At 39.3% G+C, this 27,174-nt stretch overlaps 2 protein-coding genes across 4 annotated transcripts in view; both read right to left on the minus strand.

The window, feature by feature from the left end:
• Positions 1-358: 358 nt before the first annotated feature.
• On the minus strand, positions 359-10,324 carry cyb5r3 (cytochrome b5 reductase 3). Its single transcript, XM_078165089.1, has 9 exons — positions 10,184-10,324; positions 9,771-9,896; positions 9,559-9,631; positions 7,339-7,445; positions 7,120-7,249; positions 6,930-7,013; positions 3,563-3,648; positions 3,335-3,434; positions 359-1,183 (listed from the first exon to the last, which is right to left on the minus strand). The coding sequence occupies exons 1-9, from the start codon at positions 10,202-10,204 to the stop codon at positions 1,011-1,013; spliced, it is 900 nt and encodes a 299-aa protein (XP_078021215.1). The 5' UTR covers positions 10,205-10,324; the 3' UTR covers positions 359-1,010.
• A 7,403-nt stretch (positions 10,325-17,727) lies between these two features.
• The window catches only part of syt1a (synaptotagmin Ia), a 312,837-nt gene continuing 303,390 nt past the window's right edge, over positions 17,728-27,174 (minus strand). For all 3 annotated transcript variants that reach the window (XM_033614474.2, XM_033614476.2, XM_033614475.2), the window contains 2 exons: positions 24,470-24,603; positions 17,728-19,121 (listed from right to left, as the gene is read on the minus strand). In XM_033614474.2, the coding sequence (XP_033470365.1) occupies positions 18,915-19,121; positions 24,470-24,603 (341 nt within the window). In that variant the 3' untranslated portion in view covers positions 17,728-18,914. The remainder of the gene's footprint in view (positions 19,122-24,469; positions 24,604-27,174) is intronic.

The raw sequence follows: 27,174 nt of genomic DNA on the forward strand, positions 1-27,174 counted from the left end.
AGTACCACCAAGGAGGGGAAGTAATGTACTGCGTTGGATGGGGCCAGCAACAAAACATACCGCTTTACCTTGGTGCCAGACAGCCCTCTCTTAACAGGTAAATGAAGTCGTAATCATCTGTTCCATGTTGAAGAGGGCCGTCTGACGGCAAGGTAAAGCTGTGAAAACATTATAAATTATACTGTACGCTTAAACTGATACTGACTTTATGTGGCTAAAATAGGTTTTGCTGCTGCCCTTGTCTACAGCCGTACATGGCTTATCTTCAGTGGCAGTACTCCGTGTCTGCTTCTCCAAACAGGTAGCGTGCTGTCGGACAGTGAGTCAATCAAAATACAAAATAATAAAGTGTCAAAAATTCAATAGCAGTAGTTGCTTTATGTTGCATATCCACACACAGGTAGCCACTGTTGCCAGACTTGCAGCAAAGACATCGTATCAGTAACCACACAACGTTCAACAAGTCACTGAGCATGTTCTAGCAAAATATTGACATCTTTGACGTGACGACAGATAGATAGAGGGCAGGTATAACTCTGTAACACATTCAAAACAGCAGTAATGGAATAATTAGTACAGCTCTGTATAAATGACGCAAGTGGTCGCAAATCTTAAAGTGTGCATAAAAAAAGCTTTGCAAGTTAAGGCACTCAGAAAACAGCCAGTAAACCTTAACTCCTCGATATTGTTTGCAACAGATTTGGAATCACATCCTTATTTCCAAGCCAACTATATATAAACACTTTTGGTTATTCCATCTCCTCCACGTACTTCAATCCCAAACAAGCCCACATATTTCCCATTTCCTTCTCCTTCCATGACACTTCCTGATTACAATTATTGGTCCATGCTGTAATTCTGCTGCATGATGAATATCAGGGCATAAATATAGTATACATAGTGCAATACCCACTACAACTGGACAAGTGCTTTAACGCTTTGGGGTAGAGAATAGAATAACTGGATGCCCTTATATGCCCAAACTTCGTTTCCATGATGAGAATGGACGTCTAGAAGGTAAACCTCCGGCTGTCGGAGTGGCCGACTTTGTCCAGGTTGGGGTTGCAGGCAAACTGGATCATTGGCGGAGGTCCACACATCAGGATGAGAGTGTCGTCACCTGGAGGTGGCAGGTGTTCCCTCATCATGTCTTCATTGATGAAGCCTTGGCTGTACTCCCAGCCTGAAACACAGAGAAGGGCTCAAAGGTTAAACACAACTCAATGTATCACGACAACATACTATTACTGTTTTTCTGAGTATTATACTGACTTTTTTTCATCATTTTGGACGACACGCTATACTATGACATTTTTTCATCATTTTGAACGACATACTATACTATGACATTTTTCATCATTTTGGACGACACGCTATACTATGACTTTTTTCATCATTTTGGATGACATACTGTGCTATGACTTTTTTCCATCATTTTGGACGACATGCTATACTATGACATTTTTCATCATTTTGGACGACATGCTATACTATGACATTTTTTCATCATTTTGAACGACATACTATACTATGACTTTTTTCATCATTTTTGACGACATACTGTGCTATGACTTTTTTCCATCATTTTGGACGACATGCTATACTATGACTTTTTTCCATCATTTTGGACAACATACTATACTATGACTTTTTTCATCATTTTTGACGACATACTGTGCTATGACATTTTTTCATCATTTTGGACGACATGCTATACTATGACTTTTTTTCATCATTTTGGACGACATGCTATACTATGACTTTCGTCATTTTGGACAACACACTATACTATGACTTTTTTCATCATTTTGGACGACATGCTATACTATGACTTTTTTTCATCATTTTGGACGACATACTGTGCTATGACTTTTTTTCATCATTTTGGACAACATGCTATACTATGACTTTCGTCATTTTGGACAACACACTATACTATGACTTTTTTCATCATTTTGGACGACATGCTATACTATGACTTTTTTCATCATTTTGGACGACATGCTATACTATGACTTTTTTCATCATTTTGGACGACACGCTATACTATGACTTTTTTCATCATTTTGGACGACATGCTATACTATGACTTTTTTTCATCATTTTGGACGACATACTATACTATGACATTTTTTCATCATTTTGGACGACATGCTATACTATGACTTTTTTCATCATTTGGGACGACATGCTGTACTATGACATTTTTTCATCATTTTGGACGACATGCTATACTATGACTTTTTTCATCATTTGGGACGACACGCTATACTATGACATTTTTCATCATTTTGGACGACACGCTATACTATGACATTTTTTCATCATTTTGGACGACACGCTATACTATGACATTTTTTCATCATTTTGGACGACATACTATACTATGACTTTTTTTCATCATTTGGGACGACATACTATACTATAACATTTTTTCATCATTTTGGACGACATGCTATACTATGACTTTTTTTCATCATTTTGGACGACATGCTATACTATGACTTTTTTTCATCATTTTGGACAACATGCTATACTATGACTTTTTTCATGGTTTTTGACGACGGACGGACGGACAGACGGGGGGTGGGGGGGGGTCCTAAGGACAGAGGGATGTCGTATGGTGTAAAGCCATGTGAGGCAAAATGTGATTTGTGATATTGGGCTTTATAAATAAAATTGATTGATACTATACATTGATTTTTTTTGTTTGACATCCTACACTGTGTCATTTTTTTTGTGAATTTATTACATACTATGACTGTTCACATGAAGACAACACAAGAAACACCCTGTCACTGTCTTCCAATTAAAGTGCCTTCAACTTGTTTTTGTCTTGTGAGTTTGTCCTTGATTATTAGCTTATTAAGAAAGAAGGAAAATTAATATATTAAGGGTGTTAGTGTACTTGATTGTATTCACTGGTTATAAGCTACGTATTATCTGTACATCTGCAGAGCACTTGTTGTTGGGATGGGGCTATACTATTTAATTTGATTTTGATATAATACAATAAAACATTGAATCTAAAATTGTTACAACTGATACGCATCTTTGCATGGTTGTTCCGTTTTCTGACATTCTATGAACTAGCTGTAGCCCTAAACAAACATTTGGAAAATATCAGAATATATCCCAGGCATAAATGAGTGAAACTGCTGTCAATATGAACCATGCTGCTGATGGTGTGGACACCAGATAATCACAACTTCCTGTTAACTAAAACCTGCTCTGCATGAGACCGTTCAACATCTGAGATGACAGCAAGACCTAGCCGTATGTTGGCAGTTGTAATTTGCAAGGTTGTGTTCAAATTTCATGAAAAGTATGGTACCTTCAGGTGCTCTGTCTACGGTGAACCACAGCTTGAACCGGTCCGGGTTGTTGACCTGGATCTCTTCCAACTCTGGTCGCAACAGGATGTCTTTCTCAGTCTGTGACAGGGAGAAACTTTATTTTAGTATTAACCACTCCTTCCCAGGTACACAGGAAGACAAATAAACTCTAATAACACTGTCTGCAAACATCAGTGCATCCTATGATCCAGGCTGATGAAACTCACCTGGTTGGCAAACAGCAAGTGACACACGGTCTGGTCCTGTGGATCCTTCATCATAGCTGTAATGAGCTGCAACATGGGAGTGATCCCTGGAAGAAAACAGAACAGGAGGTGGTCATGTTTTTGGCCTCAGACATGAAATTACCTTCATTACACATACAATACGTGGCCAAATGTATCTGGACATCCCTCTCACCCTGGGTTCCAGGAAAGAAAAACCTTAAAGCTCCTGAAAACTTTGCCTAAAATCTAAAGTATTTATCTGTAACATATATTCATGACTAAAATAAGCAATAATAAAAATTATATAAGTATATATCTTTATTTATAAGGTATTACAAAGTGTAACACCCAAAAACTCTGCTTCAGAGGGACTGCGTGGGAGTGGTTTGATCAGATATGAATGGCTGACAGAACAACCCAGCTGAGCTCTTATCACCTCAAAACTGAGAATAAGATAAGACTTCTAAAAAAAAGAGGGGTGGAGAAGAGATGCTGACCTCTGAAAGGGGAAGGGACACAGAACTGATGTGGGTGGAGTAAGTTGCAAAGGAGAACCACAAAAGTTGTAAACAGTATTGCCAGTTCTGTGTGTTATTAATTTCTGTATTAAAAAATTCTCAAAATGTTCAAACTTTCCTTGTGGGACATCATTTCTCATGTTAAGTGTGAAGCGATTAAGAATGTTAAAGTATAGAATGTCATCTTTTTTTTTTTTTTTAAGTCATTGTGTAGACCTACTATGTCATGAAAATGAAAAACAGTCATCATATGGTATGTCTTTCTTTAAAAGAGTTATAGTATATGTCATAAAAAATTTTAAAAAACACCATCACAGTATAGTTTGTCTTTTTTTTAAAGTCATAGTAAAGTATGTCATAAAAATAAAGAAAGTTGTAGTATACTATGTTTTAAAAAAAAAATCCTAACATAGTATTTCATAAAAATAGTCACAGTACAGTATGACATAAAAAAACATTTAAGTATAGCATGTTGTCAAAAACCATGAAAAAAGTCATAGTATAGTATGTCATCGAAAGTCATAGCACAGTATGTCGTCCAAAATGATGGAAAAAATGTCATAGTATAGCATGTCATCGAAAGTCATAGCACAGTATGTCGTCAAAAATGATGAAAAAAAGTCATAGTATAGCCTGTCGTCCAAAATGATGAAAAAATGTCATAGTATAGTATGTCGTCGAAAGTCATAGCACAGTATGTCGTTAAAAATGATGAAAAAAAGTCATAGTATCGCATGTCGTCCAAAATGATGAAAAAAAGTCATAGTAAAAGCATGTCGTCCAAAATGATGAAAAAAGTCATAGTATACTAAGTTGTCAAAAACCATGAAAAAAAAGTCATAATATAGTATGTTGTTCAAAACCATGGAAAAAAGTCGTAGTATAGCATGTCGTCCAAAATGATGAAAAAAAGTCATAGTATAGCATGTCGTCAAAATGATGAAAAAAAGTCATAGTAAAAGCATGTCATCGAAAATGATGAAAAAAGTCATAGTATACTAAGTTGTCAAAAACCATGAAAAAAAGTCATAGTATAGTATGTCATCGAAAGTCATAGCACAATATGTCGTTAAAAATGATGAAAAAAAGTCATAGTATCGCATGTCGTCCAAAATGATGAAAAAAAGTCATAGTATAGCATGTCGTCAAAATGATGAAAAAAAGTCATAGTAAAAGCATGTCATCGAAAATGATGAAAAAAGTCATAGTATACTAAGTTGTCAAAAACCATGAAAAAATGTCATAGTATAGTATGTCGTCGAAAGTCATAGCACAATATGTCGTTAAAAATGATGAAAAAAAGTCATAGTATCGCATGTCGTCCAAAATGATGAAAAAAAGTCATAGTATAGTATGTCGTCCAAAATGATGAAAAAAGTCATAGTATACTAAGTTGTCAAAAACCATGAAAAAATGTCATAGTATAGTATGTCGTTCAAAACCATAAAAAAGTCATAGTATAGCGTGTCGTCCAAAATGATGGGAAAAAAGTCATAGTATAGCATGTCGTCCAAAACCATAAAAAAGTCATAGTATAGCGTGTCGTCCAAAATGATGAAAAAAAGTCATAGTATAGCATGTCGTCCAAAATGATGAAAAAAAGTCATAGTATAGCATGTCGTCCAAAATGATGAAAAAAAGTCATAGTATAGCATGTCGTCCAAAACCATAAAAAAAGTCATAGTATAGCATGTCGTCCAAAACGATGGAAAAAATGTCATAGTATACTAAGTTGTCAGAAACCATGAAAAAAGTCATAGTAAAGCACGCTGTCAAAAACCATGAAAAAATGTCATAGTATAGCATGTCGTCAAAAATGATGAAAAAATGTCATAGTATAGCATGACGTCCCAAATCATGAAAAAAAGTCATAGTATAGCATGTCGTCCAAAATGATGAAAAAAAGTCATAGTATAGCATGTCGTCCAAAATGATGAAAAAAAGTCATAGTATAGCATGTCGTCCAAAACCATAAAAAAAGTCATAGTATAGCATGTCGTCCAAAACCATAAAAAAAGTCATAGTATAGCATGTCGTCCAAAACCATAAAAAAAGTCATAGTATAGTATGTCGTCCAAAATGATGAAAAAAAGTCATAGTATAGCATGTCGTCCAAAATGATGAAAAAAAGTCATAGTATAGCATGTCGTCCAAAATGATGAAAAAAAGTCATAGTATAGCATGTCGTCCAAAACCATAAAAAAAGTCATAGTATAGCATGTCGTCCAAAACCATAAAAAAAGTCATAGTATAGCATGTCGTCCAAAACCATAAAAAAAGTCATAGTATAGTATGTCGTCCAAAATGATGAAAAAAAGTCATAGTATAGCATGTCGTCCAAAATGATGAAAAAAAGTCATAGTATAGCATGTCGTCCAAAATGATGAAAAAAAGTCATAGTATAGCATGTCGTCCAAAACCATAAAAAAAGTCATAGTATAGCATGTCGTCCAAAACCATAAAAAAAGTCATAGTATAGCATGTCGTCCAAAATGATGAAAAAAAGTCATAGTAAAGCACGCTGTCAAAAACCATGAAAAAAAGTCATAGCACAGTATGTCGTCAAAAATGATGAAAAAAGTCATAGTATAGCATGTCGTCCAAAAAAACAAAACAAAACAAAAAAAAAAACAGTCATATATTATATCAAAAAAATATCATAGTATACCTAACCTGACCTGTAAGCCAACAGTACTCTAATAAACCATGGCTGATTCATCAACTGCCCGTGGGCCACACTTTGAGAAGCTAAAGTTCAGACCATCTTTTACAAAACAAACTGATCATGTGATGAGATGCATCAGGATTACAGTCTCTGCTTCACATTTTCCTGAGTGAAGTTTCCTTACCTGTCCCTCCAGCGATCATGCCCACATGTTTGGCTGTCTTGGTCTCAGCTGGGGACTTCTTCTCTGGTTGGATTGCAAAAACTCCTGTGGAGGGAAAGAGACAGCGTCAGATCAGGCTGCTGAAGCTCAGTTACAAACCTACAAACATGTTTTCACCCACTGTATGAGGACATCAGGTTATGGTGCTCACCTTTGCCTTTGTAAACAAGGAGACCACTGGGTCCTCTGAAGTCAATGGTGTCATTGATCCTGAGGCTCTCCAAGTACTGACTCATCTTCCCCCCCTCGGGGAATTTAGGATGAACGTTCTTAAAGTAAATCTGCCAACAAGGGACAACAAGAGGAACTAGATTAGGAAAAGAACATGCACAACTATACATGTATACAGGAAAACTTTAAAAGGCTGTACCTTCACCACCAAGTCCACAAAGCCTTTGTCATCATCACTGGACACTGGTGTGTATGGACGGACAACCAGCTTCCCGTCTATTCTTGCAGACAAATAGATGTGCTGCCCTGGAGAGGAACACACAGAACCATGGTGAGTGCCTCAGTTTAACTTTTGTAGTGACTTTTTAATAAAACAAAATGTCTAAACAAGCCACTGAATGGGTCAACTTGTTGTGGACGAGTGTTCTGGGCTGAGAATAAACTACTGTGCAGTGCATCTTTGGATTTGACGATCCATTTACTCTTAATAAAATATACACATGCTCACCATGACACAGGAGGGCGACAGCACTGTCTGTATGTATTCATTATTCCATTCAGCTATTCAGTTTTACGAGCTGATGCTTCATGCTTTCCACACACCTGATTCTCAGCACCTGGAGCATACCTATATGTACCTCACACATAACTGCTCCACCCTGTGTTCAGTTCAAGAACTGCATGTGTATATACTGTAGATATTACAGTCTCTGTCTCAAGTTCCTCCAAAGTGAGGACTTTCTGTGTTTCTTTTGTCATAAAGGAAGAAAAATTGAATATATTTAGGTTTGGGATTGATGGTCAGAATAAAAAAGCAATATGAAGACATCATATTGGGCTCTGAGAAACTGTGATAACAATAGGCCTAGTAACTAAACGGCATATTGCAAGAAAATAAAAATAATAGTAGTTGGAGCCCTAATATTACCTTCAACTGCTTATAATATAAGATATTTTGGGGGCTTTTTGCCTTTATTTGACAGAACAAATAGGGGGAGACGGAGGGTGTTTCTCAAAGTCAAGGAAGGATCCTCAAACAGCCGACTTTCAAGTACGCTACGTCATCGACCCCCGCCGAAGGACTGTCCCAATGTCAAGGATCTTTCTGAATTTCACCAAGGACAGATTCTGTCTTTCAGAGAAACTCCAAGGATGCATGTGTGGATCCTTCGCAGATATAAAATGCTTTGCACATGATTTGCTGGAAGTGAAGGTGGGGCCTCTTCAATGAAACCTGCGCCAGCAGAGCTCGGCAGGATTGCCATAAATATGTCATTTATTTGGATTAATATCTCCTGGAAGTTTTTATCCTACAAGCGTGAAAACAATAATGACAGAAACATCATAATTTAATTGACCCCTCCTCCCCCCATGATTCACATGATAACGACATCATCATTGCTTTCATTCTGTCAGCATCAGTTGGTGTAATTTTAGGGGGAATGGCTTTGGAGAACAGCCACAGTAAAGACATCAGAACATCCTGCAGGTCAAAGCATCACTCTTTTGTTTTGTGGTGAACTTATTTCAGAGGATGACACAGCAGTATTATGTATAATCAGCGTGGTCAGCTGTTTCAGAGCAGCGCACCTCATCAGAGCACAGTGTGATTCTGTGTGTAAGACTGTTTACTTCATTACTCCACTTCCTCTTAAATATGATCCAGAAATATATTCTCTAAAAGTCACATGACTCTGAAAATACTGGCTATATTTGTTCAGATTGTACAACAACCAATAACCAAATGTTCAGTGAAACCCTCCTACCATGAGACTGTTTACGAACATTATAAACTCTTTTCGTGGAATGGAGAAAATGACTTTTACATTGCGGCTTCAAAAGGAGATGAATACTGGGAAAAATGGGACTATTACATGCCACACAAAGCCTCTTAATAACACCTACACATCTCAGTATGTCTGCGTGTTTATGTACTGTACCTGTAATAAACAAAAAAAAAAAAAAAAAAAAGATTGTACAACAACATTAGAGAGTTATAAAATGATCACAGTAACTGAAACCCCCCAGTCTGCTGAGGGTTAATGACGATCACCTGGGGACACTCGTTAGCCTGTTCCAATGTGTGTTCACTGAAGGCTAGGAAGGACTCTTGCCTTGTCCCTGGGTCCTTGACTTTGAGAAACATGACGTGCAGCAAAGACAACATAAATCAACAGTATGTACATCAAATGTAGATGGGTTTTTCTCTTCTTCTTCCCCTATTTTAAACACTAAATAAAATCCCACTATCTCATATTTACTTGTGTGATACTGTAATTTAATTCCTGGGCTTTTGTATTTTTGTTTATGTTCATATACGTTACTGTACTCTGAGTTTATGACTGTTAACAATAATGTGACGTTCTCATAATGACTGTGTGTAGAGTTTGTTTCCTTATGTGGAAGTGTTGATACTAACCGATAGGGAGACCGAGGATGTGTTCAGGGGAGGGCAGTGCAAAGCGGAACTTCCTTGTGTCATGGCTGACAATCTGCACAAGAAACACACGATGAAAAAAAAAAACATGCAAATACCAGCATAGAGCTACAGTGGTGCCTGAACGCACCAGCTGCGTTTGCAAACACAGTCAGGCTACTTTGTGCATCTATTTTAAGCAAATAAAGAGTTACCTGTTTGTCGAGCAGCCGCAGTGCATACTTGATGTTGGGGTCCTCTAAGGTCAGGGCTGGTTTCTTCTTGGAGAAGAAGAGTCTGAAGATCAAGTTAATGATGCTGTCAAAGCCGCCTCGGATCAGCTGCGATAAAGGGTCACAAACAAGATGAGTCAGACCACAAGCAGCTAGCATTAGCTACCAACTGTTTGAGACCTCTGCGGGGCGTTGTCCAACTGAAGTCAAGCCATTTCAGTTTAATCCATAACAGGAGAAATGAGTCATAGCCATTCCTGTGGGCAGGGGCCGACACAGCCCCCAGCTCAACTTGATGAGGGAAACTAAATGTTAGCTACTGTTAGCCTGAGCTAACGCAACGGAGTTAGCTAAAACAGAATAAGCCTGGCTGCTTTTAATGAATGTATACTTACACCAATGATGTAGCGCAACATTTTCAGTCAGTTTCGGTTACGGTAAGGTTGTCTGTCAATGCAGAAAGCAGCAGCAGACAGTGAGGTTACTGCAAACTGTTACGGGAGCTGTCAAGTAGTGTCGCTGTCAAGCTAGCTGGAGCTAACACACACATCCGGTCACGGTTTATAAAAATAAAAGCATTGTTTCGGAAATAATGCGATTTTTCTTGAATAACACCCAGAAAGTCAACAACAGCAGTGAAGTTATTTAGCTGAAAATAATACATATTATCTCATTCCTTTATTCACCACGATATAACACGGTTTTTAACATTTTTTTCAACTGAGAAAATACAACTTCCGGTGTGGTAACGGCTAACGCTAGCTACTTTGACAAAACAGAAGCTTAAACGTCACTTCCATATGGAGGACCTTTCAGAATAAAACTCTTCAATAATAAATAAAATAAAACGTGTGGACTATTTAAATTAAAAGTCTACAGTTTACAACTGACATAAAAACAAGTGCATTAGGAGATTTACGTGACCAAATATTAGGGACGGTGTTATCCATGGGCACCACGTGGGTATGACACAGTGTGGCTGCTTTAGTCCTTCATAAGGGACTGTTCGTTACTTGTGAGGGGGAAGAGGGTGGTGACAAAAGGGTGAGGCATGTCAACAAAAAAAAAAATGCACTGGGGAGGGACTTATATTTTTCATTTTGGCTTTTGGGAAGGGGTGAACAAAATCTACACGTTTTTATTTTCTAATTATTTTATTTTATTTTATTTTAAGGAAAACCTGCCTTCCAAACCAGCCAGTCAATACTCCACCATACATCATAGCCAGAAACTGTAGAAACAGAAACTGTCATTGAATTTTCATATTTCCAAGAGTCCAAGGACACATCAGGGGCCATATTCAGTAAGCTGTGTGCCATTTTCTCCTCTGATTAAGAAACTCTTGAGCCTCTTAAAAGTCCTCCTCCCTGCTCTGAACAGTTTTTCACCTTAGGAGCTCTTTTAAGGGCTAAGATGCTCTGTGAATAATTTTTATATTTACAAGGACCTACTCTTAACTTTAAGGGGAAATTCTAAGAAAAAGAAAGCGTCACAATTCTAAGAATTCTCTTGACATTGCGTCACTAGGAGCAACTCTTAGTACGAGGAAGCTTTGTGAATACGGCCCCTGGTATTTTATCTTTTAACCTTCAAACATCAAAGGGTGAGTTTTGAAAATCTAACAACTAATTCATTGTGGCAGCAGGGTCATGCATTTTTTTTCCGCGAGTCACTCAGGGAGGCTCAAGGAAAAATATTTGTAGCTTCACAAATAGTACCTACCTCATTGTATTACTGTTTTTCAAGCTTCATATTGTGTCTAGTTTTTAAGGTTACTCACCTGTTACGTGCATCTTTGTGACTGTAACCTCCTCTGGGTCAATAAAGTTTATCATGAATCTTGAAATGTCCCCTCTAAGATTTGTACATGAGTATGTTAAGATATGATAAGATACACCTTTATTGATCCCACAATTGAGAAATTCCAGTGCTACAGCAGTCAAGGGTAAAGAGTCAAATTAAAGATTTCAATATTTAAAAACTTAAAAAAAACTAGGCATGCAGAAAAAAGTACAAAAGATACAAGAAACAGCAATAAATAATAACAATAATAATAATGAGCAGTGGATAAAAAAAGTGAGCAGTGGATTAAAGTGAACATATTTAGTGCAAGTGAATACTGAATGTGCAAATAACAACATGGGGGGACAACAATGCTTATAGTGGTGTCCATAAAGTGTTCAAAAATAAAATGAAATAACGTGTCACATCGGCAAAAATAAACACAAAAAGTTGCCTTAGATTTGTTCATTTTGGTGTTTAAGATATTGATGTTTGATGCCAAAATTTGGTCCATTAAAATTTTATGATTTGATGACACAAACAAATTGAAATCAGAGCCTATTTTTACTAAAAGTTCAAGTCAGAATCTGAACAAAGCTGCAGAATTTTACTGACAACCTATTATGGATATAGTTTGCTCTCTGTTACCGTTAAATAAATAAATAAATAAACAAATAATACACTAGACCTTTCTTTTCTGTGGGCCAGCCTGGGTGTAACGCCAGGCTGTGCAGCCAAATTGTGTTCAATCCTACAGAATTTTATGTAAAATGTTTCCTACAACTACAAGTTTGTCAGGCTAAATTTGGGGAAATATGTATAAAATTATGCAATTCCCATTTGATGCAATGGAGCAGCTTTAACATCTTGGGTTTTAGTATTTTATTCAGTGTAAATCAAACATAATGTAGCTTCAAAGAAGAAGAAGCAGATAAAGAATATATACGTAAAACTGTCAGATCCTGAGGAATAAGATCATTTTTAAAGCTTGTTAAAGGGTTAATTAAAGGACACCTGATGTTAGGGGGTTTATGGACATTATTCCTGATGAACCTTTGGGCCCTTTAACACCTAAATGAGCCTCATTTCAAAGCAGCAGCCTAAAATCTATACACCTACAACATCAGGGTGCTCTCATCATTGAATTCACTCTCAGCTGAGCTTCACATCGATGTGACATCACGCATTTGGTGGGAGGACAAACTCCTGTCCTCATTTTCTGGCTCTAATAGACATCAGTGAATATGCACTAATAGAAATTGATCTGAGCCTGGAGCAAAATGGAAAACATGATCTGTTTTTTTTTTCATCGCTGGGCTCATACACTCATACACCATGCTGTGCTGCGTTGCGTCCTTTAGATGGCAATAGTGACCTTGTTAACAGGCTGCTGTGGGTGATTCACAGTGAATTCAAAGTGTTGAAAGGCAAAAAAAAATCATCATTAAAAGTGGAATTTGTCATGCAGACACTTTTCTTTTTGATGTGACGGGAGTTTCATGCAGGAGCAGTTAGTCATACTTCTTCTGCCAATCAATACCAACACTGTAGTGAGAGTAAGAAATGCTGATTCTGTTATTAAAGCGACTGTTTGAGGCAGTCACAGCATTTTTTGCTGATTAAAATGAACGCTCTGTTGACACTAACTAATATTCATAACCTCTTACCCTGTTGGGGGTCACAGGGGGCTGGAGCCTATCCCAGCTGACACTGGGCAAGAGGCAGGGTTCACCCTTGGACAGGTCACCAGACTATCACAGGGCTGACACATAGAGACAGACAACCATTCACACTCACATTCACACCTATGGACAATTTAGAGTCACCAGTTAACCTGCATGTCTTTGGACTGTGGGAGGAAGCTGGAGTACCTGGAGGAAACCCACGCTGACACAAGGAGAACATGCAGATACTTCTTGATCAAATTTGCTGCCACCTGTATTACACAGAACTCTTGATAATCCACCATCAAGATCTAATAAACCCTCAACCACTGTGCAGGCCTCAGTCCCATTTGTGGCTGGGCCTTTGGGGTCTGCAATCAAGTCTGTATTTCTTCTTGAACTGGCCTCTAGTTTATCCTTAAGGGAGTCAGTATCTGGAGGGTCAAAGGGAAGGTCATTATTTTGGCATATGGGATGAATCCCCATTTTGTCAGAGGCCTCTTACCCAAAGACCAAGATGCAACACTGGTGTCACACGTTGCAGAGGCTTTACGAAAAGACGACAGCTCCTGCTCCAGTGGCTGCTCCTCACCCTTCCTCACACCCCCGAAGTTTCAAACTCCTCCTGTAAGTCTGCAGTTCCCCCTGTTACAGGGAGGTTGACCAAAGGGTCTGGCGGGTGACCCTCATCCTATACTATTGCCTCTTTAAATATGGCGGGCACTGATTCATTGGAGCCTTCTGTGCTATATCATAGGCAGCTAGACTTACTTGTGTTTCTTGAAGATATTTCGCCTCTCATCCAAGAAGCTTTTTCAGTTCTTTTGGACTGGTGCAGAGTCGCAGGCTCTAAACTCAGTGTGGGTGTGAACCCTTACAGAGTCGTTAAGGTCACATGTGAGTCGTTGATGGCCAGGTGGGTCAGTGACTCACACGTGACCTTAACGACTCTGTAAGGGTTCACACCCACACAGACCATTCAGTTAGAACTGAAGAAGCCTCTTGGACGAGAGGCGAAACGTCTTCAAGAAACGTAAGCAAGTCCAGTTGCCTACGATATAGCACTTAAGGTTACCATGACCTGGATGGCTGAGGCCGTGTTTACACGAAAACGATCCGCTGAAAACAGAATCATTTCTCATTTTCGTTTTGAAAAAAGTTCCGTGTTCAGACGGCAACGCTTTGATTACAATCGCCGGCACATGGCTTCGCAAAAATGACCAAAACACTGCAGTATACATGCCAGGCCAGTGGTTGGCAATGTGACTTTGTAATGAAACAACAACAGGTTTGTCTGGATGGACAACGAGGTGGAGTTGCTACAGTAAATCTACACTATGATGGGGAAGCGTTGATAAATTCAACAGAGTGAGCAACACAAATAGAGCTCGGCTGGTCAACTTTCTTGCACATGCCTTGTGACTGGAACCGTAATGCGCATGTGCGCAAAGTCTTGGTTTGCGTATATTGTAAGTTTACATGACATTGGAGATGGTGCTGTTTTCAAAAAATTGCACTCTGGATCCTGTTTTCAAAACGCAACAAAAGTTTAATGTTTGCGCTTGAAATTGTTGTCGTATTAACAGGATCTGAGAATCTTCATTGGAGCCTTATTCACTACAGTCATACCCTTAAGGCTCCGAGATGTGGCCCTTTGCCTCCTGCACGAGGTTCAAGCCCCCCACCCTGGGTTTGATCAGGGACCCTCTTACTGTGAGGTGACTTCTTCTTGTTTTTGTGCTGCACCCCAGATGCTTTTGCCTTTAGTTTTCCTCATATAGGGCTACCTAGGTCCCATACAGGAAGTTGCGACCCTGACTGAAAATACGACATGATAAGCTTCTGTATCAACAGGAAATAAAACATTTTTATTGATCATTTGTGTATATGAAGTTATATAACAACAGTCAGAAAACTCCACAGAGTGAATCACTACACAAAGTGAAACAAAACTGTAAAACACCTCGTCAAAAAATGAAGGTATACACAGCAAATATAACTGTCGGCGGCTCGCCGTCACCGCGAGCGATATGGCAGGAAAAAACACCCCAAACAGTTCTACAAGATTACAGAGAAAATTTTTCCACACACAAAATACTCAAGCAGGCAGTTGATATACACAAAGGCAACTAGGATCTTTCTACAGCATCAGATTCTAATACTTTACACAGCTTTGTTTCTGAAAGGTCAGCGTGGCTTTTTCATCAGCGAGCGCCACTGGAGAGAATCTGGAGTTCCTTGTCACACAGAGAGCTTGATAAGGTTTTTTTGTTTTACAGGAGGAGATTTTTGTTTAAGCATACATACTTTGGTGGGAAATCACAGTAAGAGGAGCGTTGCTTTGCGGCGCAGGTAATGGCTTTGTGGTTTTGTTTCCACACACCTCGCAATCCAATCTGCAACACTTCCTGTTACTGGATTCCCTGATACATTTATTTATACATGTTTAGATCTTAATTTTCTTTCAGCTTTGATCGGTTAATTACGTTAGTACAACCTTTTTTGCGTTAATATCGAATTGCTCAGGCCGTTTTTGCCTTTACCTTTAACTTTAATCTGTTTATTTAAATCTGAAGCTGTACTGGAATTCATGAATCTACATATGTGAAACATGTTAAATAAAATCCCTCCGAGGGATTTGGGAGTGCAGCTGTATTAAAGTATATTCAATGACTCTGGAATGCAGACAGGGGAGGTTTTAACCCTGAAGGGCTATGAAATAAATTCATAACAGTTGAAAAAAATAGAAACAAAACAGATTTTTTTCCATACAACAGAAAGTGCAAAGTACATCTAATCTCACGTTTAATCTACACCAACACAGTCCGTACTGTACATTCAGTTTTCATCTCAAATATAAAACAGTTTGTTTTTTAAATCAACAGGGTGGGTGCGAAATAAAAACTGAAATAATAATGATGAAATATAATATATGGACGATGGATAGAGTGATATCTGCGTGTTCATGTCGCTTTATATTTATTCTCGATATACATTTTTCTGACACGGTTATGTAAATATATACATTTATGCATTTTAAGGGGATATTTAAATGTAGAATCTCGTTTGGTATTTAACTAATACTCCCTGAAACGTCTGATGCTGGAACTGTGTGCAAGAAGAGAAAAAACGAACCTGTGAAAAGGGAGGGAACCCTAAAAAGAGGTTGACAAGCTCCAACCTGTAAGCTGAATCTACGTGTGCTGTGTCCTAACCATCTCACTGGAAAGGAGAAACATCTCTCTGGACTGGAATCATCCTCAAGGGTTAGAATCTGGTGTTTGCTTCTTTTTTTTTTCTCGGGCAACGCCACCCACGTTAACACTATGGGATGAACATACAAGTATTGCACAGTGCTCAACAAAATGCTGTGTGAAGCGGCCCGCATGGATAGAACATCTGTCCAGCCTTTTTGTGTGCAGTCGGGCATCGACACCACGCGCACCCTCTGTCTTTCTCTTTCTCTGCGTGTAGAAGGGAAAATGGCATTAAACGCTACGACATCACTACAGAACAAACTGGTTTCGCTACCTACTGATAAGTCTACATCTCTAAGCACACACGGCAGTCACAGTGATACACAAAGCAGTCCTCAGAGACTCCTATGGAATGACAAGTAGCTTTTTCATAATAGTGCTATCAACTACACAATAACATTGAAAACATTTAGAAAGTCCTCCTGAAGCTAGCATCGAGTATATGCAAGAGGTTCCTCCGAGATAAGAGACTTCATGGTTTTCATGGATTAAAACTTTGCTAATTGGACCCGTAGTAAAGGACATGATGGACTAATCGCCTACGCAGACCATTAACTTTACGGCTATTTCGCATTCTCTTGGTGTAGTCCGGTGCCAACGAGAAAACAAAACTGATGTGTTGGCTGAAACGTGATTTGTCATCATTGCTTTCTTTTGTTTTCGTGTGTGTATTAAGCTGATCGAGCAGGTGGAGTTCTGGCTCCCCCTGCAGGTGTCCTGAAACGAAGCCCAACAATCGTCCAAAGAATTGTTCCTAAAGAAGTCGACAAGCTAGTTCAAAGACATCCAGTGCAAAACAGCAGCCACATAAAAGTTAAAATTGGCAGTAAAACATGGCTAGCTCTATTGTCACTGTGAGAAGGCAACGCAAAGCAAAGACTGCGGTTCAGGGCACCATTGCAGCCAAAGACATTGTTCCCAATAAACCAAAAGCTACAACCACTAGCAAGTGGGAGTGTGCATGAAGAGAAGGTCTTTACACAAGTCACCTCTGGAAAATGGCAGTGTTTAGAAACTCGCTTCGCCTCCGTCAATATATTCACATACATTGACCCAAAAGTTTAACTCTTGATTTTCCTCTCCTCTGATTGAAGGCAAGGGGATCGTATCAGAAGAGACAGCCCCTGGTGTCAGTAGATCTCCCCCCCGTCCCAGCCTTTAGTAAAGATCGTAAAAAAAATCATGCAGTTTACGAAAAATAGTCAAGACGTTGAATTGCTCTAAAAATAGTCCTCTTAAAACCAGAGTCACGACTCTTTTTTTTGTTTTATTTTATTTTTTCAACGCCCTCTCAAAGAAAGATCGGACCCCGGCTTAAATGCGATAAACTTCTAACAACGACAAGGCTGTTCAAAGTAAACAAAATATCGAGCTTAAGGACACAATGGCTACAGCTTGGTGCTTTTTTTTTTTTTTTCACATGGGGTCTGTTTCGTTAAGGGTTGAGAAATGAGTCTTGGTTTTCGGAGGCAAAATTTTCCATTTTCAGGAAAAGAAAAGGAGCCAGCATAAGTGAACGATGGCCTTTAAAACGAGGACCTATTTCACTTAAACTGCCAAATATGAAGACGAAAAAAAGATGCTAACTGGTTTAACTATTGTTTCTGGTAACAGTGTGCATCAAGCTAAACATATAGGTCCTCTGATTGAGAAACAAGTACAAAAAGTCGTAAGAAATCATGTGCTTGTATAATTTCCAGCAGCATAATTTTCCCTCAGAACCATAGTAGTTAATGGCCTTGTATTTTGGAGTTTTGTGTGTATATATATTCATCTGTCTTTTCCATGATGATCCTTTTGCTGAACTTAAAGTCAGACATCGTCCTTTACAATGTGAATATATTTCCACTAGTGTCTTGCAGGTTGGAATTTTTTTTTTAATATCTGGAATGCAATAAGGTAATAAGGTAGAATTTTTAAATCCTGGGATATATAATATTGGCTTTCCTCTATATCTGCATTTACATAATTTAAAATAGAACATCTTATTAAAAACATCAAGATATACACAGATTAGGAAACGGGTAACAACATACAAACACATAAACTAGAAATCATTTTTGTCTGCATACTTATATATACAACTGTGGTACAATAAATTCTTTCAGTCATGCGCTATCTATACAGATCATATTGCTTAAAAGAAGGGGGCATTTGGTCGGGCGGTGAAGGGCACAGAGATGGAGAACAAACAAATCAGAGAGTAACGAAACAAAACAAAGCAAGAAAAGTAGGGAACCTGATAAAAAAAGCAGAGGGTGGGATGTCGCAAGAAGTTTGAACAATTAGGATTGTTTGTGATATCAGGAGGTAAAGCTGAGGGCTGGGGAGGGCGGGGTTACATGGATGGACCCATATATCACTGAGGTATTTACACATACTGGCTAAAGAGTACTACAAGGCAGGAGCTGAAAGGGCCCTGCCTATTTCTTGGTGGAGAGCTGAGCATCCACCTCTTCCTCAGGCTTCAGCACGTGCCACTGGGCGATGGGTCTCCTGGGGTTGGCCAGCATGTCGGACCAGTGGCGCAGCTCCGTCCCCGAGCTGTTGAGGCCCACAAAGACTTTGCCGATGGCATCGTTCTTGCCGATCTTGTCATAGTCCAGAACAGTTATAACAACTTGCACTTTCTGTAGAAACGGAAGGGTGGGAAGGATGAGAGAACATAAATATAAATCAAGGTGTCATCAGCATATAGACGGTTAATGCTCATCTCCAAACAGCCATGTTTGCTTTTGGGTGCTTTCAGACCTAGAGTTGTCTTGCTTTGGTCTGAATCAGGGACTAATTTTGTCACAGAGTTGTATAATTGCCTAGAGTTGGTTCGTGTTCTCACGGCAGCATTTACAAGCGGACCAGATCAAATGCCTTGTGCGAGAAAGCTGCTCTTGATTGGTCAGAATTTCCATGTGGGAAAAATCCAGGAGGTGAACAAAACGTTGAAGAAGAGTACACTTGCAAGATAAATGTGACACTTTCTAATGTCACAATGGAGGGACAACTACGCAGGTTGATTTTAGCGCTGCTCATCGTGGACTATATTGCTGTCATTGTTCATTTTAGTCAAACATCTGTTCTATCTAATAAAATAAAGTTTTCAGTCTGTTCATCTCACTATAGCCATTTTTTCAGCAAAAATGTATCTAGTGGACTGAAAAAGTAATTGATTATGTTATTTTAGTAGGCTACATAAAGTTCAATTTGTATTTGTAATAATAATTTAAATAATAAAAATCGATACTTAGACACGAAAAAAAAAATCGCGATACTATGCTGTATTGATTTTTGCCCCACCCCTAGTGTTGGTTTGGTCTCAAAACCACTTTTTGAAGGTCTCTGTCTCATTTTGATCGCATTTTTACCCCGTCTTGTCTCGGTCTCAGACAACGAGGACTCAGAATCTATTCTAAGACCAGTCAAAACCACACCTATGAAGTATCACGGAATTGCCTGTTGAAAAAAGACGATTAAGTTGATTTTAGCTCCTTAGTGTTTGTTTGTTCCTTCTCATAGAAAACGAAGGAAAATTCACATATGCAAAAAGGCAAAAGGCATCCCCTTCTGTGATGCCTTTTGATTATTTTATCAAGACATTTCTCATCGTACACTCACACGTACACACATATACAGCAATAAATGTGGTGAATAAAGAGGAAGCTTTGTTTTCTTTGGGTGTTTATATGAAAATGTGGATCTTTCAGAATAATTTGAGGAGTGCATATTATCCTGACTGTGTCATGCAATGTGGGTCTTGCTCTGCCTTGGTTTTAATCTTGGCTTGGTCTTAACCCCTCAAAGTCTTTTATCAGTCTCGATACACTCTGGTCTTGGTCATGACTTGGTCTTGGTTTAGGTGGTCTTGACTACAACACTGCTACACGCTCAAAGCTGTTGTGTTCTACATTGTATTTCACAGACATCACCCGTCAATCAGTGTTGGTTAATGTTTTATTTGGTGAAGTTTAAGGTCCTGTGGGTTTTGAGCTGCTCATGCTAAAGACTGTGTGTTTCTATTTCTTCCTAACAAAACATAAAGCTCTGTGTGGCTGAAAACTTTCTTGTCGAAAACCCATCGATCCTGAGTGGTTTTAACAGTATATTTAAAAGATCTGATAAACTGAGCAAAGTCTACGCTCATTGTAGAGTAGTACAGTGTATACATTTGTGCATCAAGCTCTCTGAAACAATTCCTGGTTATTACTTTAAGTAATATACTAATGCAGAGAATGAGGTTCTCCTTCAGACATTAATGTTGATTAACAGTAAGTGACACTCCAGACCAGGCCTCGCTTATTTCCAGAGCCAAACACAGCAGAATGTCTGATTACTCAGAGGTCTAAGACTCAGCCTCGGCATGTGTTTATTCAAAGGGACGCCGCGGAGAGGAGTGACCTGGGCATCAATCTCTGGCAGAGAATATGAATTAGTGCACAAAGAGCCCTGATTAAGTTTCGATCCACTGGCACACTGAGACGGGGATACTGCCACCTGCATGAGCTCAGAGCCTGTGTTGTTAAAGAGCATGCCTAATACGCCATGTAATGAAATACTGAGCAAGGTTCCCAGATGACTGGTTGGGGTTAGTTGGTCTTTAAAGGGACAGTTCACCCTCACATTGCTAATTCAATCACAGCTTCCTTTGGCTGCAAATTAGCAGGCTCTTTGGTTGATCATCAGCGACCTGTCAGTCTTGCTCTGCTGATTCTACTGTCCCGTCTGTGATTGATTTACCAATAATAATCACATAATGGACAACCATTCAAATCACATTTTAGAAAATAAGCCCAATATTTATTTATTATCTCCTAGAGGGAGATGAGACGACGAAATGAGATATCAAGCTCAGAAAGGAAATCTGTGTTCTCCCAAAATGTTAAACCATTTCTTTAAAATACACCGTTTAAATGTTTTCATCTTGGTTTGAAGAAAGGTATTCGCACATCAGCTGCTCCCTTGTACTTTCATGTGTGGGATGTGTGACATACGGTGCACAGGCTGTTGTCAGTTACTGCGAAAACACACCCACAGCTGATTAATTCCCCCACATCTGTGATACCTGTGCACACCTGTGAAAGGGGCGGAGCACTTTCTGTTGAAGCTCAATGTTGGAAATAATGGTGCTGAACACTCTTGGCGAAGGTCCAGGAGGACTGAAACGCAAGTGTTACTAATGAATTGAGAAGCTAAGCAAGAGCAGTGTGCCAGATTTTCTGTTCAAAGCCAAAACATAACTGGTTATATTTTTCTAAACCCATAAGATGTAAGACTTTCCCTGACAGTGACTTCCTGTAAAACCAACAGGGGTCGGGATAATATTTTATAATATTTTGTTAATCTGAATTCGAGGGGATACTTCACTCGCAAAATGATGATTTGTATATCAATTACTCACCAAGTGTTACCTTGAATTTGAGACAAAATCGTTGTTTTTCTTGCATGCCTCCATGGTGATGGAAGAATCCAAAAATGGAGAAAACTCTTGATGAACTGAAGTCATAGGTGACCGCACTTACCAATAGCAAAACTACATCAAAACATCTGTTCACAAACTCTCACACAACTCGTGCAGTATAATCCAAGTGTCAAATATCCAGTCGTATGCTCAGAACTTCTCAAACATGTACTTTTGTTAAAACATTCTGATTTAACACATCTTAGTACAAACAGTCTCATGCATGGCAGAGTAGCATTACTTTGAACTTTACCCAAGCGGAGCTTATACGCATGCGCACACTCAGTGTTTAAATAGTAAGGTTTTAGCTAAATGCATGTGTTTGGGAAGTACCCAGCATACGACTGGATAAATAAGACTTAGATTATTCAGCACAAGTTGTGTGAGAGTTTGTAAACGATTGTTTTGACATAGTTTTACAGTTGGCCCCCATTTAATTAATTTCATAAAGAAAGTGTATGTTTTTTTTGGATTCTGTCTTCACTGTGAAGGCATGTTAGAAACACAATTTCAAAATTTCAAAGTAACACGAAATAAGTCAAAGATGCTAGCTGTGTCTCAATTCAGGGGCTGCAGCCTTTGAAGGATGCGGCCTTTGCGTTCAACGTCGGCCATGTCCTTTGAAGACCTCATCAGCCAAACCGAACGGTCTCCGAAATGGGGCGGTCTGGTCTGCAGAGGATTTCCTGGTTGCATCACCAATTGTTCTCGCCCTGACCCGTTGGCATTACTGTTATCTAATCGTCACCGGCGCCCAATGCATCTTGGGATAGGCTGGGCCATGAAGGATTAATCTGTTACAGCCTCCAAATTCTGGGAAAGAAGGCTGCATTTCTCTGCAGCATTTGAAGGAGCCTTTGAAATGGAACTGCCTTGGTCGCGCCGATGTGACGCAATCGGTCTTCAAATGCGGCCTTCGAAGGCTGCAGCCCCTGAACTGAGACACAGCTATAGAAATGGACTTTTTTGCAGGTGAAGCCTTCTCTGAAATTCTCGCCATTATCTACCATGCGCTGAAGTCTAAAACTCCATCCTATTTATTTTTGTTTTTACTTCACTGAACTGCATAAAAAATAATTTGTTTTAAACTTTTAATTTGTGTGTTGTTTGATGGTGCTTCCTCATGTAGTGCATTTTCATTTAATGGATTTTACCCTTTATCTAAGTCCTGTAAACTGTCTTTGTGTTTAAAATGTGTTAAATAAATTAACTGATTTTTGTATATATTCAAAGTGTCAGAGTTAAGTCTTCTATGACCGACTCAAAAACTAGGAGTGAAAACAGCCTAGATTTGCTGCGAGTATGTCAGATAGATATAGATTAAAACAAATGAATCCTTATAGTGTCACTGAGTGCTGCAAAGCTGATTGTGCGTGTACTCAGTCAATAGTGCTAAGAAATAGAGCAATTAAAAGCAGTGATAGTTATTCCCACGCAATCCCTGAGACAATTAAAATCTTTACATTAATTACACAAACAGTCTCAAGGTCAAGTTTAACTCAAATCCAACACTCCGCCTCTGCAGATAAAAGCAGTCGATTTGCAGCTTTCTATAAGCAGTTGTATAATTCATCTGCCTGACAAACTGATTTAAGAAATTAAGCTGTATTTGTTTCCCTAGAACATCAGGCGCAGGTAATATTGTGGGCTGTAATTAAAAATCGCCTCAGTTTTAAGTATTTAAAATCAGATGTGGAGCAGCATGAGGCCTGCGGAGCTGTCAGTGTTTGAATAGTCCATTAGTTTAACATTCACTACAGCCTCTTTAAGGAGCTGCCGTTTGACTGATTGGTCTCACTCAAATTAAGAATGTTTTTAACTCGTCTTCAGGAGAGCGTTCAATACAGCTAATCAATGATCAGTTTATGATTCAATCAGTGGCACTAATAATTATTTAACCTGGCTCTTAATGATGAGATAAGAAATACATACTTGTATCAGCAGCATTAAATAAGGGCTTGATGTGGACGGGGTTGATTGGGATCAACACAGTTTAAATTGAATCTGAGGCTCATGGACCCAAACCTGCGATTTGTGAGCTGTGACAGGCTTAATCAATTTGACTCAATTACTGTCTTGCCTGAAGAGATAATGTTGTTCATCACTATTCCTTTCTGGCACTGTTTGTGCATTCTTCATCCTTTGCTTCATGACGTTCTGGAGAAATATTCATGCTTTACTTCTCCTTTGACTTTGATTCAATGCAGTTGTTGCCCTCAAATCATTGTAAGAAATGCAAGAAATAGCAGTGAGATACACGCCACGGGCAATAAGAAGTGCAGAGAATAACATCCACAGAGGAATTGGCTTGTCAAATTGCAAAACTGAGGCTGATTTAAACTGAAGTGCCTTTGATTATACTGTTATGATGAAAAGCCTCTAAACTGATTATTTGGCAAATGAGCTCCCACTTATCAATTGTTTCTATGCAAGCAAATGTTTGCTGGGTCTTACAGTACAGTCCGTCCTTTGTGTACAGCACCTTCGATATTTTATAAACAGCTCTGTGACTTGGTGAGTACGTACCTGGATTTGTTCAAATGGGACTTCAAAGCTAAAGGACTCGTTATAGTAAGGGTTGAGGGTGTTCTTCTTGATTGTCGTCTTCTTCTTCTTCAGCCTCTTGCCGTTTTGCATCAGGTGGATCTTCACGTATGGATCTGCAGAGAAAAAGTAAAGAACATAATTTAACATTTGTGCCTCTCAAGATGCTCTTTTTTTTACATTCCTCCTCCACGTGTCTTTCCTTCAACAGATTATAAGAGTTAATCCTGCGTTAACTGATTTTTTGGCCACTTGGGGGCAGTAGAACAAGCTGTAAACACAACACTAACATATTATGGTAAATGGTAAATGGACTAGTGCCTTTCTAGTCTTCTGACCACTTTACACTGCTAGTCAAATTCATCCATTCACGCACACATTCATGCACTGGTGGCCGAGGCTACCTGCTACCCAGTTTTTAACACACTCACACACTGATGGAGCAGCCACTGGGAGCAATCTGGGGTTCAGTATCTTGCTCAAGGATACTACGGGACGACCCGCTCTACCTTCTGAGCCACAGCCGCCCCTAGGGCTTATCACTTTGATATGAGAGCTGTACCATGATGCAAGTTCAACAGAGCTAAGCCTTTCTGTGCCTTTGCTAACGCGACAAACCCTAAAACCCCACGAACAGTTAAAAGGTACCATGAAGGTGGTTATCGACCTGTTCTGTTATCCCAGGCTTTCTTGCTCAGACAGACACTCATGTTCCCATGAATTGAATCAAATGACACCTTTAAAACTGATCTATTGTGTGCTGCATACTTCTGCCTTTGAAGAATACTAAAAATTACTACCGTTTTTTTTTTAGCTTCTGCCTTGTCAGGACAGAGTTAAGCATGAAAGGGGTAGAGAGAAGGGATGACATGCAGCAAATGGCAAAGGGCTGGAATCAATCCCACGGCCGCTGCGGCAAGGACAATTGTACATCTCTTTGTACAAAGGGCGGGGGACTACTGATCCACTCGGCGCCCTAAAAAGCAACACTGTTGGTTCAATTAAGATGAGAGAGGAGCGCTGGCTTAAAACTACTAATTGTGTAAATTCACCAGTGAACGTATTTATTGTATCACTCTGTTCATTTCTAATGCAACAACTCCACAAACTTCAGCTCTTAAACTTTAGACATGATGTAGCAGATTTAAACATTATATTCATAGCTGAATTTACGCGCTGACACTGTCTCATAATGACAGATTTGTGAAAATCACTTTAGTTTTTGGGAAAATTAAAGTGAAATGAATTATCTATGATAAATACCAATAAACTAATCAATTTCCTTATTAGTGTTTTATTTGCTGTAATATACCAGGAGTATAAAATGGACTTAACGTTATGTCTTGCTTTGAAGAAATTATAATATGTTTGCATCACTGATATACTCTGAGGTCCCACAGCAAAAATAAATAAATAGGGACGTCGGTGGCTTAGTGGATAGAGCAGGTGCCCCATGTACAAGGCTGTTGCCGCAGCGGCCCGGGATCGACTCCAGCCTGTGGCCTTTGCTGCATGTCATTCCCACACTTGTCTTTCCTATCAATTAAAGGCAAAACTGCCCAAAAAAATTTCTTAACATAAATAAATAAATAACTGTTTGATAAAAACAGTTTGTGCTGCTGCACCTGCATGGCTTCATTCTGTGGCATCACGGTACATCCATATTTACAAATGGAGTTATGTTTTTGGCCACCTGATGCACATTAGTCCAATGTTTACTTTCTTTTTAACTTTTTGGTGTACCAACTTCTGGCTCTTATGTCGCTAAATGCTCCACTATGTTAACCACTTCTTGCTTACTTTGTCTGTAGCGTAATGTAGGTTTTTGTTGCCTGCTGTGTTTGAAATCAACACTGATGACCCCAAGGTGTTCCCAGGCCAGATGAGATATTTAACCCTTCCAGTGTGTCCTGGGTCTACTCCGGGGCCTCCTACCAGTAGGACGTGCCCAGAACAGCTCTAAAATTAGACGCCCAAGAGGATCCTGATCAGATGCCTGAACCACCTCAACTGACCCCTTTCTACACGAAGGAGCAGCGGCTCTACTCCGAGCTCCCTCCGGATGTCCGAGCTCCTCACCCTATCTCTAAGGCTGAGCCCAGACACCCCACAGAGGAAACTCATTTCGGCCATTTGTATCCACAATCTCATTCTTGCGGTCACTACCCAGAGCTCATGACCATAAGTGAGGGTTCTGACGTAGATGGAGCAGTATTGAAAGTTGGCGATTGTTAAACCAAAACAATGAGCTGAAGGCCGCCAAAGACCTCCACAGAGCTGAGGGAAAATGCAGTTGAGTGATAATTCTCTGTGACGGCACCATTATGAGCAACATTTTATCCATTGTTAATATAAAAACATTGATTACAGCAGCTTTAAACAAACCTTCAAACCTACAGTACTGATGTTTTTGACAGTCTTTGAATGATACCTCCAGAGCAAGTGATGGGCAGTGGTTATAAGTGGCCATGAGAGTCCTGTGTGTTTACATCACTCAGCTAACCTTCCCAATTCAAGAGACTCATTTTCATCTGTCCGAACATCATCTCAAGTGGCGCCCGAGTGTTCTGCTTCTTCCGTCCTCATTCACTCTCTGGCAATCAGGTGGAGTGTGTGTTGGAAAACAGCAAACCGCCCATCGCTTTCATTTACAGCGTGACGCTACTCCTCCTGATTTGTTTATATTC

The sequence above is a fragment of the Epinephelus lanceolatus genome, chromosome 23 (genome assembly GCF_041903045.1).
Source record: "Epinephelus lanceolatus isolate andai-2023 chromosome 23, ASM4190304v1, whole genome shotgun sequence".
NCBI lineage: Eukaryota > Metazoa > Chordata > Actinopteri > Perciformes > Serranidae > Epinephelus > Epinephelus lanceolatus.